Source organism: Apis florea, unplaced genomic scaffold (assembly GCF_048593485.1).
Source record: "Apis florea isolate Af1SG1 unplaced genomic scaffold, ASM4859348v1 contig_24_pilon, whole genome shotgun sequence".
Classification (NCBI taxonomy): domain Eukaryota; kingdom Metazoa; phylum Arthropoda; class Insecta; order Hymenoptera; family Apidae; genus Apis; species Apis florea.
Genome location: NW_028256597.1, coordinates 911,188 through 926,917, shown reverse-complemented (window position 1 = coordinate 926,917; position 15,730 = coordinate 911,188). Strand labels below are relative to the sequence as shown.

The 15,730-nt window shown below is 32.3% G+C and overlaps 1 protein-coding gene across 1 annotated transcript; it reads left to right on the top strand.

Annotated features, from left to right (window-relative positions):
• Window positions 1–1,824: 1,824 nt before the first annotated feature.
• Tat (Tyrosine aminotransferase) lies at window positions 1,825–11,012 on the top strand. Its single transcript, XM_086907032.1, has 11 exons — window positions 1,825–2,140; window positions 2,781–2,885; window positions 3,022–3,089; window positions 6,440–6,598; window positions 8,663–8,854; window positions 8,941–9,023; window positions 9,375–9,444; window positions 9,856–9,984; window positions 10,124–10,207; window positions 10,574–10,672; window positions 10,756–11,012. The coding sequence occupies exons 1-11, from the start codon at window positions 1,999–2,001 to the stop codon at window positions 10,906–10,908; spliced, it is 1,284 nt and encodes a 427-aa protein (XP_086763158.1). The 5' UTR covers window positions 1,825–1,998; the 3' UTR covers window positions 10,909–11,012.
• Window positions 11,013–15,730: the final 4,718 nt, after the last annotated feature.

Sequence of the window (15,730 nt, the reverse complement as noted above, 5' to 3'; positions counted from 1 at the left end):
TGCGAGAGAAGAACGCTGGTTAGAACGCAAATACATGGGATCCATGGTGGGCAAACAGAGCCGAGATTTTCCTCTACCTATAGATAGGTGGAGGAGGACTAGAATCGGCGACTACTATCACGGATCGATACCATCATATTATTAGCATCTCGATTGCGTTTCCTTTTTAAACGGTGGGATTTCATCGAGTTTTTTCCATCGTAAACACGAAACGTCAATGTCGATCGACGATCACGTGATTGGTTACCATGAATAGTTGGATTTCCACGCACATCGTGTTTTTTTTTTTTTTTTTTTCTCTCCTTGTCAACATCAGGCACACGAGTTAATCGCTTTCTTTCGCGTCTCGTCTCTACGTGGTTAATTTTTATCGAACAATTTGTCGATCCTTATCGTCGTCCTGATTTAATCATGGACGGATTTATTTTCTATTCATATCCGTTCATTGTGAAATCTCCATCGTTATTTTATGAGATAAACAATGTATGTACGAGATTCTTAAATCGCGTAATAATACTTTTCCTTCGTAGATGGTATATTTATTCGTATTATTTGGTGATTAAACACCAAGTTTTAGTCAGATTTATTACCGTAAATTATCTCTCCGTAAATTATTTACATTTAGAAGCGAGAAACTAGTCGTTGATATAACGCGAAAGTGTTAGTTTAAAGACACGGGCCGATGTACTTTCATGGAGTGCATAAATTACGTTATTTCTCGTGCAAATGTCGGAGAATTCCGGTGGGATCGATGTATTTATCGTAGTTTTGGAAGACGAGCCTCCAGTCGGCCTTCGTTCCATTCCACCACGTGTTTCGAGTCGATTATACATAAAATACGTATCGAATCGTTTGAAGCGTGTTATGCGTTAAAATTTATATCTCTATACTTTCTGTTGAATGACGAGTGATTTTAAAAATTTCGAGTATTTAAATATTTGAGATTTCCACGACGTTAAATTACGAAACTCTATAGTTGTCGAAAAGTACGAATTTTAATTTCGGTACAACGTCCATCCAGAAAACCAGAAACACGACATTCTTTTTAAACTCTGTCTCGAAAAATATCCTATAAAAAAAATCTTTATCATTTACAATTTTATGTTCACAGTTAAATGTCCGTATATGAAATATAAAATTCATATAATTTGATAAATTGTTGTTATTAAATTTTCATAATTTACATAATTGTAATTAATAAAAAAAAAAAAAAGGTAAGTTTTTACATTATCGCGATAGACGAATAAGAAGAAACAAATATAACATAATTCTACGAATACGATATATGATGTATTAAATAAAATCCATTTTTTTCTTGTTTAATTAATAAAAAAATAGATCTTATTTCCTCCTATACGATACGAATCCTAGAGAGAGAGAAAAATGTTCGAGATAAATCCGGAAAGTATAAAAAAAAATATATATTGCGACAAACAGATGGCGAGAAAATATGTTTAGGTGTGTCGATCTACGTAATCGAATTACTCTACTGGTTCGTTTTGAATAAACTGCGACAGAAGGTGTAAAGTCTAATCGACCAATCCGACCGGTTCGTTTGTCCTCTAGCCTCCTCTAAGAAGGAGTTCCTCTATTTTTTTTTTTTTTTTTATAATAACAATTGTAACGAGAATAAGGTTGACGAGAGAAAAATCGACCTTTTTCTCGTTTTTTTCACTCGCACCGCGATGAAACGCGATACAGGAAATCTACGGCAAACGCAGAATTTATTAAAATTAATTATGAAAGAAGGTGGGATATATCTAGGCATCCGATCCAACCGGTTTCCCGGTCGAATTCATTTCGATTATCGGCGATCACCTCGTCTCGATCAGTGATGAAACATCGTTTGCCCAGGGATCATCGTTCGCTCATCTTCCAATCCATTCTCGATAAAAAAACGATCGATCGAAAATTCATCCGGCGCGGGACACATGGTACATTTGACGACGCGGTTTCGAATTTCGAGGTGTCGAGGCTTTTGAAATTTCCAAATTCGAGATGTCGACGCCGGTTTTTCGCGATCGATGGAACGTCCAAGCGTCGGACATCGCGAGCAACACTCACAATCCCATAAGATCCATCGTGGAGAGCCTCGTGGTCGAGCCTAATCCCGCTAAATCTCTCATCTCGTTGTCGATCGGTGAGATTTCTTTCTTTTATGCGCGAATATATACGTGTGTGTGCGCGCGTGTGTGTGTGTGAGAGAGAGAATTTTATTTTATTTTCCTGGCTCAAATTAAAAAATCGATATAAAAATACAAGCGTACGAAATAATAAGAATAGTTCGTACGACGTTTGTATTTTTAGAATTTAGAACTAGAACTCTGTTTGTCGATTAAAGTTTTTGTGTTAAAAACTGATCGATTTCAATGGAATTGGAAAGGGATATTAGAAAAAGTATCTGGGATAAGAACAGACGATAGAATCGAGTTTCTGGAATGAAATTCGCGAATAATTAGTTCAAAGTTCCGTTTCTCTGTTTACTTTAACAATAATCTCTAAACTTACTTTAAACTTTATCTGAAAATACGATAATTGCAAAGGAGATTAAAATAAACGTAGGAACTATCTGCTACCAAAATTTCTTTATTATCGAATTAAATTAGAACGAAGGCAGAGAATATTCCGTTTCGATTATGATCTTCTCTGGATTTGTCTCAACGATGATACAACGTTGGCATTTTCAACGGGCAAATTTCTTAATCGTTTAGAATTTTGAAACATCGTCAAGTTAGAATCACAGAAGGAAAATTTGATTTTCTGTCTCTATCGATGCCTAGGCGATCCAACTACGTTCGGCAATCTAAAACCGCCGAAAGAGGTGATCGAAGCAGTTCAACAAAGCCTCGTTTCTCAATTGTACAATGGATATGCACCCAGTACAGGTATTGATTCTGTTCAATCTTTCTTTCATAAAATTAAATTATTTTTTTTTTTTTTATCATCAAATTCGAATATAACTTTGAACCTTTCCATAAATTACATGATCTTTTTTAAACAGACTCGTTTTCTTAATTTTAGGTCATCAGTTTGCAAAGGAAGCTGTAGCAGAATATAGTTCCAACGAATTTGTAAAAGTCGAAGCCAAGGTAAAATTTTAAATAACGTTGTAAAAGATTTTATGGAAATATTATTAATAACATTCCTCTCGATAATTATTTACGCTCAAAATTTGCGAAGAATGAAGAAAGACACTTATTTAATTGATTGCGTTATTCGCAGCATTTTGATTATCGAATCATTTGAATCATTTACCACTGTTCGAATTGCGCGCAATACTAAACGTTGCGAAACAATATACGCGTTTTCGTTATTCGTCATTAATAATATTTCAAATTTTAATATACATCCCGTAAAATACGTACGTATTTTTGATTCGTTCATTCGTTCATTTTTCCACTTCGACCGTCGTACAACACCGTCGATATTAAAATTTTGCCCGTCATTGTCTTTCAAACCAATAAATAGCAATTATCCTTATTCACGATTCGATTAAAACATATCTCTTGTCAGTTTTATTGTTAAAATGAAATATTAGTTAAAAGTTTAATAATACAGGATTAAAGTTCATTTCTTCCAAGTTATAAATTGAAAACAAACTTTTTTCTTACCAACTTTTGAACGTTTTCTCTCTCTCTCTCTCTCTCTCTCTCATTCTCCCCTTTTTTTAATAAAACGAACGGTACATTCTAATCCCGGTATCAAAATTAGTAAAAATTTGAGGAAAAAAAAGATATACAGCGTATATACAGTATAGCTGAAATCGAAAGAAAAAAGAAGGAAAGGTAAAAAAAAAAAAAAAAAATGTAAGGTTAAAGAAGAAAATGCAATAACATCTGGTTATCCTGTATTGTTATCGATCTGTAGGAAACTATGCTACTGAAAGCAGCGTTGCAAATACGGATTGCTTCCGGCTACGCCTTGTTTTGCACTCGCAAATAAATCATGTATATTAATTACATTCGAAGTCTGATTAATTGTCCTATTTAATGAATTATTTGGATAACACGTTGGGGAATATGCGCGTAGATATAAATGCGCCCTTTAATGAATTTAATATTAACAGTGAAACGATTAAGCATATTAAAAATATACTCGAATATTCGGAAAAACTTTATTTCGTTTCATCCTCTCCCTCGTTTCGAGAAGAAGAAAACAAACAATTGATATTTCGATTTATTTTTAAAACTATATAATTTCAGATACGATTCACGATTATTTATATTCAATAAATTATACTCCATTATCGCTTTATTTTCAAAAAAATTCCCAAGGGAATTGCTAAATTTCGAATGATTTTCCATCGTTTCGCATAATTTAACAACCACTCGTGACATATTTATCCATTAGAATATTGTTCCACAAGAATACTGTTCGATAACAATGTAAAATATCTTTGCTTGTGTGAAAGTTGCTTTAAGTGACAATCATGGAAAGATCGTATAGAAATAATATAATTATCAAATATAATATGATTATCGATATAATTATCAATTTCTGTACTAGCATCGTTCTATATTTCTATGATATATGGAAATAATCTTCACGTTGTATAATATATCCGTGCAAAATGTAATGGAAAAATGACAGGCAACGAGGTATATAATCGAATCATCGATTCAGATCTCTGACTATATTCAATTTTCAATCACACAATACATAGATAGGTATTTTCAATCTTGGAGAAGACGTTTCGATTCGAATTAACCCCCGATCCGTAACCAGAGACGTATAGAAACTCGTTCATCCGAAGGCATTATATCGTGTCCGTTCCCTTTCGCTGTGTATTTATTCGTTGTTCGCATGCACGTGTATACGATATCTAGTTAAACCGTTGATCGACCGGCGATCAAGTTTGCAGGGGAAACCGAATTTCTCTGGACGATCGGCCGCAAACTGGAAGCCACGTTTCCTCCAAAAGAAAAAATATCGTCCATTAACCGAGGACCATTTGGCATCTATAGTCGAAAATACAATAGCGATAAAATTGAAGAATTTCTTTTTTTTTTTTTTTTTTTCGTTTTTCGCTCGAAACATTTGTTTTTTCGATCGATGAATTTTTCTCCTCGTTTGTTCTCGCGTTTTATGGTTGCGGTGGTTTTTTATTCGAAATCATTTCGTTCAAGGAATTTTTTCTTCTTCCAATTTTCTCTAACCGAGCTTTATCGAATTGATCGCAGGTTGCCCGATACTCGTGCCATATTTCTCAATATTCGCTATATAAAAACGTTTTGGAAAATCTCCTTATCTCTAGCTAGTGAAAAATATAGCTACGAAAACATATACGTAAAATTATATTAGAGATTGAACGTTAAAATCTTCGATACGATATTTAAAACGAAAAGATCGGATATAAACGTAAAAATATATCGACGCGATAAATATTTTTCAATATGTACAATTACGCGTAAAAAAAAAAAAAAAAAAAAATAAACCATCCTGAAGATTCGTTGGAAAATTAAAAAATCCATTACAACGATAAAGAATGAAATTCTTGTTCGAATAATTCACATATACCAGTGTTGAAAAGTATCGTATAACGAATTCGATACTCGTAATTCGACATTTTGTACCATTGAAAATAAATACGAGAGAAACAAATTAATGATATTTACACTTTGTACAAATATAAATAAATTTACGTATGAGAAGATTAAAAAATATCCCTTTTATAATTCCTTTACAGAAGAAAGACAAAAGGGATTACAACGCGTTATTAAATTTAACACCGGATACATTCTATCCCCGTCGTTTGAAAAACACCCACTTAAAAATAATACGTCATCGACGAATACGATTTTACGATCGTGAAAATATAAAATAAAGTTTCCTTTAGTTTCCAAGTCTTTGTACAGAATCGATATCGTTAAAAAAATGTTCACAAAGCAAGGAACATTTCTCTTGTCCTGCAAAAATTGTAATGCACGGCATGCAATGAATCCGCTATTAGCTTTATTCGGTGCACCCGCAGGAAATGAAAGCTGGCAACTATCAGAATCGAGATTTTTCACAGTTCTAAAAATTTCACGTGCATCGAACGTTTAATTAATGCATGCCCGTCGTAAACGAATAATTCTCCTCTTTTTATCTCTCTTATTAATTAATTTATTCGAAAAATATTTACGAATATTTATTTCTAAATTTTATTCCATTGCGAAAAATCTTTAAGAGTTCAAATACTATAATGATCCTTTTCATCTCTATCGATCGTTACGTTTTTTTCTTAACGCATTTCTCAAGTTTTATTCAAGCCGTACAAAGCTACATTTTTTCGAATGTAAACATATTAAAATCACGTAAATAGATTTCGTAATATTTATTCTTATAAAAAGTTAGTTATCTTTGAGAAGGATATTTAATAAGAAATTTAAATCGAAAAGATAATTTTGGAATAATCTTAATCCTCGAATTCCTTTCTTTTGAATTTTTTTCTTTTTAGGATGTAATCTTATGCAGCGGATGTTCCTCCGCCCTCGACCTTTGTATAACAGCGTTAGCACGAAGGGAGCAAAATATCCTGATACCACGACCCGGTTTCTCCATCTATCGAACACTTGCGCAAGGTCTTGGTATCAACGTAAAATCTTACGACTTACGCGTAAGTATAACCTTATTCCGAAAATTTTTACACCAATATTTTCAACTTTGAATCGTCGATATCGGTGATAAATTTTCATATGAAATTGAATTTTTTTTATTTCTATCTTATTTCGTCGAGTTTTCTTTTTAATACGTCACAATATGCAAAAGAAAAAGAAAAAAAATTTACTTTCACAATATTTTTCATCAATGAGCGTTGATGAAAAAAGAAGACGTAATAAGAAAAAGAATCGTAAACATGTTTATCGCGATCAACATAACGGGATAAATTAAACGGGATATTTGGCTCACGATTTCCAATGCGATTTTTCCAATCTGGCAAATATGCATTTTCGATTCGAAAAAGGGAGGGAAAAATGTTAAACCTCGTAGTAATAACGAGGCCTCTTCCGTCATTCCTTTGTCTCCTTTGCCGCGAGTTTTAATGCCCCCTCCCCTCTCGACCGGATAGCGCGGACTATTTTACCACAGAGAAGTAATTAAAACCGCGGTACCGTAATTCTCGTTGCCCTTACCGAACGGAAAGAGAGAGAGTAGAAGAGTTGACGCGGATTATATCCTGACCGTAATGTCGCTACGCCTATCACACGTCTATCCGAAAAATTGACTCGCCACTCTACTCTCTCGAGAATCATTATCGAATGTCAAGGTTCACTAGGTATTAATTTTGGAACCTTTCGTGTTTCACTTTTAGTGGCTTTCGTGCGCTCGACTTTTAAATATTTTAATTAGAGGAAGCTGTGTCTCGATCTATCGATTCTCTGACGTGTCCCGATATTTTAATAATTTCTCTATGGTTCTTTTTTGTTATTCCGTATTTGCGCTCGAGCGGAACGAGCAATGGATGATTAGAAATATCGGTGGTTAAACTTTTTAAATTTTTTAACTTTGTTTTTAAACGAAAAACTTGTACTTGTACTCTTCTCTCTTTAAATATCACGGATAAAATACTTTTTTATCGAAGTACCATGCAAATTTTTCGAATTTAATACGCGACACGCTGAATTAATATTGCAAACGAGATTAAAATCAGCAGATTTATAACAATATATCGTGGAACGTATGCTAATAACTTGTATATTTTTTTTGATACAACATTGTCGAAAATCGAGTCGTGAATATCAAATCTTATCGCGTTGCACGATTCCTACCATTTTCTGTGTCTTATGTGCTCACACGTTATTGATCCAGCCACTATATACCGGGCGTCTCGAAAGTACTTGCTATTCGCATTGGAAAAAGTAAACAATTTTCCGAATTGCGATGATGTAAAACGACGAAATAACATTTTGTTAGGTTGAACTACGCAATCAAAGATAGCGTCATAGGTATCGTTAACGCGTGCAAAAATATCGTGAAAAATGGGCCAAAAATGTATAGTTGCGATAAAATCGTTACCAGCCATAACCTGTTCAATAACTCGAGAAACCAATAAAAATGTGTTGTATAGAGACATCGTAAATCGCGTTACTTGCTTCAACGTTTAAAACAGATATCAGAAAACTATTTAAGATAATTAAAAGTTTGCGAGAAGGGGTTAGAAATTGCTTCGAATTAAGAGGAATTACATTTCGATGGGGTATCCTCGATAACAATCAATTTAATATTGTACGACCTAAATAAAGGGAATTGACTTTTATATTTTTCAACGTCAATTCTCTCGATTCGATCTATCTTCTATATTTACAGTAGCTTTTAAACCAACCTTTAAACGTAATTTAAGTTTTCATTCGATTTCACGTTTCATGCGTTCCGAATAATATCGAGAATAATTAAATTGTCGATAGATTTCTACGGTGATATTTTTGAAGCTACGACTACCAGTGTATTTCAAGTTTTTTTTTTTTCATAACTACGTAGATATCGAAATAAAAAAAGATAAAGTCAAATATTACTCACAATAGTATGTAAAAACGTATTTATATTTTCGAGTGAAATATTCGCTCGATCAATTTTTCTAATCCTTTCTCCTTTATTCATTCCAATTGAGAATCATATTATTACTTTGTTGCTATTCTAACCTCGCTATCTATATCTTGCGTTAATGTCAATCAATTTTCAGCCCGAACTCGGTTGGGAAATCGATCTGGATGATTTGGAATCGCAGATCGACGAATCGACGGCGGCGATCGTTATAAATAATCCTTCGAATCCGTGCGGTTCAGTGTTTAGCAAGGATCACGCACTTGATATTCTCGACGTAGCCGCTCGTTACTACGTACCAATTATTGCCGATGAGATTTACGAGCACATGGTACGTGCTTCATACTTTCCCCGTATTCGCAAATATTCCCCAATAAATAGTACATTTCTTTTGGTACGTTTCCTTTTCGGTTTCAGGTGTTCCCGGGACAAACTTTCCATTCGTTAGCGTCGTTGTCGAGAGAAGTTCCGATTTTGTCGTGCAGCGGTTTGACAAAAAGGTATCGATTTTGAAATTTTTGATCCCATCTCAGTGATGAGAACCTCGCCTCGATCTATACGTTACACGTATATTCCGTAATTGCACGAGCATCAATGTTACGGTGAATTCTTGATACCCTCCCCTTGATGAGATATTTAACGATATCACGATCATAAATTAGATACAGATGATAATTTAGCTTCAAAATTTGGTGGTAAATTTAATAGAAATCATAATATAAAATGCAATAACACATCACTTTCCCATTGTTCAGTTTGAATAATGCAATTTCGAGGATAATGCACTAACGATCTAATAATCGAATTACGATAATGGACGCATTAACAGGTAATCTTGAACGATATTTCAGATTTTTAGTGCCCGGTTGGCGTATGGGCTGGATAATCATTCACGATCGTCAAAACGTTCTGGAGAAAGAGGTGGGTAATTGCACGATATACACGGCACAGCTTGAAAATAATTGCTTCTCCGTTCCGTATTGTTTCCGTAACAAGAACGAGACCAGATCCGTTTCTGCGTTCTACCTCTCCGCGATTGGATTAAATTTCGTTGATTAAATTTTATTCTATCGTTAAAGTTCTTCCTTCGCCATCGTTCCTTATATTCTTAACTTTAGTCGAGCTTTCATGTTGAAAAAAAAGAGGGGGGGGGGGAGGGGAAAGAAAAGAAAAAGAGCAAAGAGGAAATCGAAAGAAGTGAACATGTCGATTAAAATAGAGAGATTCGAGGATAAGTTGAATCCTTCTTCGAGAAAATATTTCTCTTTGTACGAGAACTTACGATTATAATTATACTCGATATATGTAATATATATTTCCTTTTTTTATTAGATTAGGAAAGCGCTTCATTGCTTGAGTCAAAGAACTATCGGTAGCAATACGCTTGTTCAGGGTGCTCTGCCTGCTATTTTGAAGAACACGCCACAGGAATTTTACGATGATATTATGAGAACGTTATATGTAAGTTATTGTATTTTACCATTTTTTAAAAAATTTCAAAATTAACATACGATGAATTAAAATTGAACGAGTACATTGATTGAATCAAATTAACACGATAGAAAAAATTAATAATTAAAATTTCGATATCCGATTTCAGAATCATTCGAAATTGGCGTACGATTATGTGATTAAGATTCCTGGACTGAAACCAATAATGCCCAACGGTGCAATGTACATGATGGTAATTCTTGAATTTTATCTATCGATATTTCGTGATTTTTCGATATACGATTCGTGAAAAATATTCTAGATATATATATATATATATATATATATATATATATATATATATATATATAAAAAATTGCAAAAGTTATGAAGCAAAATACTTTTGCAAAGTCGAGTAAACGATACGTTTAATCGTAAATTGTTTACGATTTACCGTTAAACTGGATTGCAAGATGGGTTCGATCGAACTTGCATTCGTGTAAATATTTCGCGTAATTAGTCGAAAATCAGACGTGATTTAAACGTAAAGATAAACAGGAGATGTTAAAGGTGGTCGATCGCGATTTATCGACTATAAATTATTCTATCGATTCCCCAGGTTTACATAGATTTACCTTGTTTTCCGGAATTTAATTCCGACCTCGAATTCGTGCAGCGATTGCTAATGGAGGAGTCCGTGTTTTGTCTTCCTGGCCAGGTACGCCGAATAATTCGAGTACCCATTCAATTTGACGTTTTTGCCGATTACACGCACGCTTCTTTTCTTCCTTATTTTCACAGTGCTTCGATTATCCATCCTACATAAGACTGGTCATCACAGTTCCCATGGAAATATTGGAGGAAGCTTGTCAGAGAATTCAGGAATTTTGCGAGAGGCATCACTATAAAACAGCCAAAGATACGCAAATAAATAATTTAATTGCTACGTATTGAAGTGCAAATATTATTTTTTTGCACTCTTTTTTTATTATTTATATTATAGAAAAAGCGATTTTGTTAGATAATCTATTTTATAATAAAATTGTTTTTGTAAAACACACGCGAATAAAATAATTCCGTATCCTATGAAATAAAAGCACGCGTGATTAACAACGATCAAAATCAGTAGTTTAAATCTGAAATTACGTGAATTAAATAAATGATAATTTTATAATGATATAATACAAAAAGTACAATTTAAATAGTCGATTTATACAGACTGACTGTTTAATAAGTAAAAATTAAAAGTTGAAAAAAATATCGGATTATGTCTCGTTCGAAAATAAGCAAATTTAATCCGATATCTCATCAATCTGTATAAATGTCTCTCTATCCTACGTAGCATGAAATGTTCCATTACCTATATTTACGCACAATTTTATGACAGCATCCCTGACTTTTAACGTATATCAATATTTCATTAACTTGCATGTTATAATTACTAATTCTACACGCGTAACTTCGGATAAGCTTTGTACCAACGTTTATCTATACAAGCCGATGATCTAATTAATTTCCATTTCGCGCTTGTGCACGTTAAACTTTGCCTCGATAGTGTGTTGTTAAACACACGAATTCTGGTTAATTCCACGACAAAATGTTTCCGCTGCAAATACAATTGCCATGTTAAACAATCGTCCTGTCTTATCCATAATAATGGACAAGTTACATGAACTTGGTCACTCATATTTTTCTCCTATTTTTTTTATACGATGATACGTAAATTTACTTATATAAAAAAAAAAAATTGAGATTTTATTTTTATTAATTAATTTTTATCGAACAAGTTTTCTTATATAATCTTTATATAACGAGAAAGTGATTATAAATTTCAATTTTCATTTAGCATGTTGAATAGCATTTGGATTTTTATTAAACTTCTCGTTATATGAACTTATGGAACACACGTTGAAATTTTTGAATCCCGGTTAGAAATTATTCTGCATATTATCCGTAAAACTAACTTAGAAAATATAGGAATCTTTCCTGCATTTCGTATTTCATGATAGTACAAATTATTTTCATTGAAAATTTTATTGCATACATGGAACATTAACGAGCACAACGGAATTGATATAAATTAATCTCAATTTTTAAATTAATCCTTGTTCCTGATTTTTTGAATAAATAAAATGAGAGTAAAAAATGAGGTATTTTATTTTCGAAATACAATTGCTTTGTGTACACTATATATTCCCTATTCATATAGATACTTGAAATTTAAACTTTTTCCTATAAAACACAAATTGTCATCATGGCGTCCATATTAAAAATTTTTTTTCCGTTTAAACTAATCTTAGCAATCGGTTATTTATTTGTGCATAAAAAAATCAAATCTTTAAGATAAATTTATAGAACGTAAAAAATTAAACTGTAATCGTATCAAAATAAAACAATAATCTAGATCAAATTCTATTTTAAAAGTTCGTAATAAAAACTAATTTTAATAAGAATTAATTTTAATGGTGTAATATACGAATACGAAAAAAGAATAAATTTTCCTTAAAGAATTACCGATAAATAATCAAACAAATGCATATCAATAAAATACCATAAAGAGAAGTAATAGAATAATTTTTGTCAAATAAATATTAATTAGCAATAGATTATTCACACCTATTATTATGAAGTGAAGCGTCCGTTACGAATTTCGACAGAATGACACGTAGCGATTTCGATGTATCGAATTACGAATTGGAGAGGGGATATGCTCAACAATTCAACAAGTCGGAATATGTCGAACGTGGCACGTAAACACGAATTCCCTGAATTGTATTATAAGAAGTATTGTTTTCAGCCTTGAGGCTTCGAGCGTAAAATGAAAACAAATGCGAGAGACAACAAACGAATCGAACGTATAAGATAGATACATTTAGGAAAAAGAAACTACGTATAAGATAAGTATAATAAGTATGAAATATATATTATATGTGAATTAATTGTAACGTTTTTTTATTTTTGTGCCAATAAAAAAGTAATTTGCAATAACTATTTTAAAGTTTCTGTTAAAATAAATAAAATCTTACCATATTTGCGTGAAAGTCGTCGGATTATCTTTTAATTTTTTACGATGTATGTAGAAACGATTACATTTTCAAAGCCATTTCATCTTCGAAGCTCGAATCAAACAATAATTTGCACAAAGATGTTCAATTCGGATATAATAATGATTAAACGAACACGTATTACTTAAAAAAAAGATTTAATAATCGTATAATATTCGTATTAATATAATATTCTATCAAAAATTTTACATAATACACTTTTACCGGTGAAACACAACCTGTCACTATGATTCTCAACTGTAGACTGACGCCATGCGCAATATGCTGCGCACTGATTCGTTTTACTGCTGGGCCTTAGCGTCTTTCTGATTGGCCGGAGCAATTTTCTATTCGTTTCATTCGCGCGAAAATTGAAATATAATATATTATATGTAAATTTCTATATATCAAAATCTTAAACATGCTGATTAAAAATATAATGAGAATAGATTATTATAATTACTTTAATGTAAAAATTATCTAAATTAAAGACTGAAATATAAAGTTGATTATTTAAAATAATAAAAATTAATCGAATCTAAAAAGAATATAATATGAAATAAAAATTAATATATATATATATATAATTAATTATATGTATACGAATCAAAAAATACAAATATTAAAGTAAAAAAAAAAAAAATTGAAAAATAAATAGAAGAATTTATATAAAAATTATATAAAATAGAACGTTTTAAAATCATTATATTAATTATTAATTTTGTTATATAATTTAAAGAAGAAGAAAGATTAAATTTAGAAAAAGGATTATAATTAAAATTAAAAAATAATTTAAATTATTTTATTTTATGAAAATGTAAGGAAAAGCGATATTGTTGATTTTGCGATATCGAAGAATTTATCTATCTAGACGATGATATATTTCTGCGCGCATCGCTTCCTCCATAGATTATTTGAGAATTAATTGATTAGATTATTCAGAAATAATAATATGTATATTGGTCTGAGAAATCAATTTGTATGTAATTACCTATCCGAGCTTTCCAATCTTCTTAATTGAAGAGTCCTCTGCGAGGCAGGAAACATAAGTATTTAGAATAGGCCGACAGCTAGCTTTGATGAAGAGATGCGCACTATGGGATATGTCTTTCGGTTTGCTGCACATCAATTCATATTGCAAGCATAAATATGCATTGACTTAAAATTGAAACTCAAGGTTATAATCCCTCGTGAAATTCTGCGATTCATTCTAGAATTTGTTGAAGACCGTTTTGAAAGTCAAAAATGAAATTTAGATGAAACGTAGTTCCATTCGTGAATCGTGAAATAGTACGGCCGAAAATATCGAACTATCGCGAGATTTATTTTTGTGAAAAGAATTGAGAGAATAAGAGATCACGCATGATAGGAATGATGTCTAAAAATATGCAGGACGTGAATGCATTATCATGCTCCCTCCATGATTACATCAGATGCTTATAGCTATCATTCGAAACATCTGTTGCAGTCAGGTTCATAGCAGAGAGAAGAGGCTCGGTCTTGCATTTTAACGTACAATGATTTTTTTATAGATTGCCTAACTCTATTGTAATGTGAAAATTTAAAAAAAATTATTATAAAAAATAACGAAATAAGCCTTTCGTATCCTTTTAAGTGAAAATTTTAATATCACGTTGAAAACTGAATAGATATTAAATTTTCATAAAATTATACAATATACAAAGATGAATGGGATATCGTTATAATTATTACTTCTTTGATTTATTATTATTTAATAATTGCGTTCGCGTATTCGAATATTTGTTGAATTTTTCATTGCAGTTCGACTAAAAATATGTATATATATATCTTCCTTGCGACAATTTGTCGAAAATTATTTCAAATATTCTTCCGAATAAAATCAATTCAAAATATAATGATATATATATATGTTACGTAGAGAGAATAAATCTCGATATTCTTATTTCCGTAGCGCAATTATTCATCGTTAAAATTTCTTACAATAGGAAATTAATATTAATCGTGAATCGGAAATAATTCAAGAACGCAAAAATGTGCCGGGAAAAGAAGTTAATTCGTCGAGCAAATATATCATGGAAAATGTAACTCGGCACACTTTCACCATATCGCACAATTTCTCGCAAAAGTAACTGTCGTTTTAGATTTACGATACATGGTTGGTAGGAAAATTTGTTATAAAATCGATTCCTTCGTTTTTTCTCGTGTCATATATCATCGAACCGACTTCAGTGCATCCCTCACCCGGTGATTTCTCTCTTGGATTCCGATTGTCGCGATTGTCGACAAAGAACATCTTTTCCAGTTGGAAAAGTGGTTATAGAAGGGATCGAATGCTCGTACGAGCGTTAGTTATTAATTGATGGACGAGCACGAGTAAGATTTAACAGATTGGGAGTGAGCCGGTAGTGCATACGAATCGAATGTGAATCGAGATAGAATTCGACAGGGTTCTGTAAGGAAATTCTCGGGATCGTTCAGAGCGCTACACGGAATCTCGCATAATTGCGGCGCGAGGATAATCCGTTTGAGATGAAAACCGATAATTCGATATGTAATGTGAAACTACTTGGACACGAATGCAATTCGTGATTAATAATTTCGAAGGTGGCACGACCGATGCGACCTCTCCCGTAATTGCATTCCGCGGCACCGCACTCTGACTTTCCCACGATTCATGAAGTTTCTTCGATGAAATCGATGCGGAGTATCGAAATGCACATCGGGATAATTTCAATAATAAATCGTTCGAG

Coding starts and splice junctions, on each gene's coding strand:
- Tat (XM_086907032.1), top strand. CDS start 1,999: ATGTCGACGCCGGTTTTTCGCGATCGATGGAACGTCCAAGCGTCGGAC. Junction 9,024..9,374: donor TGCAGCGGTTTGACAAAAAG/GTATCGATTTTG, acceptor ACGATATTTCAG/ATTTTTAGTGCCCGGTTGGC. Junction 9,985..10,123: donor ATATTATGAGAACGTTATAT/GTAAGTTATTGT, acceptor ATCCGATTTCAG/AATCATTCGAAATTGGCGTA.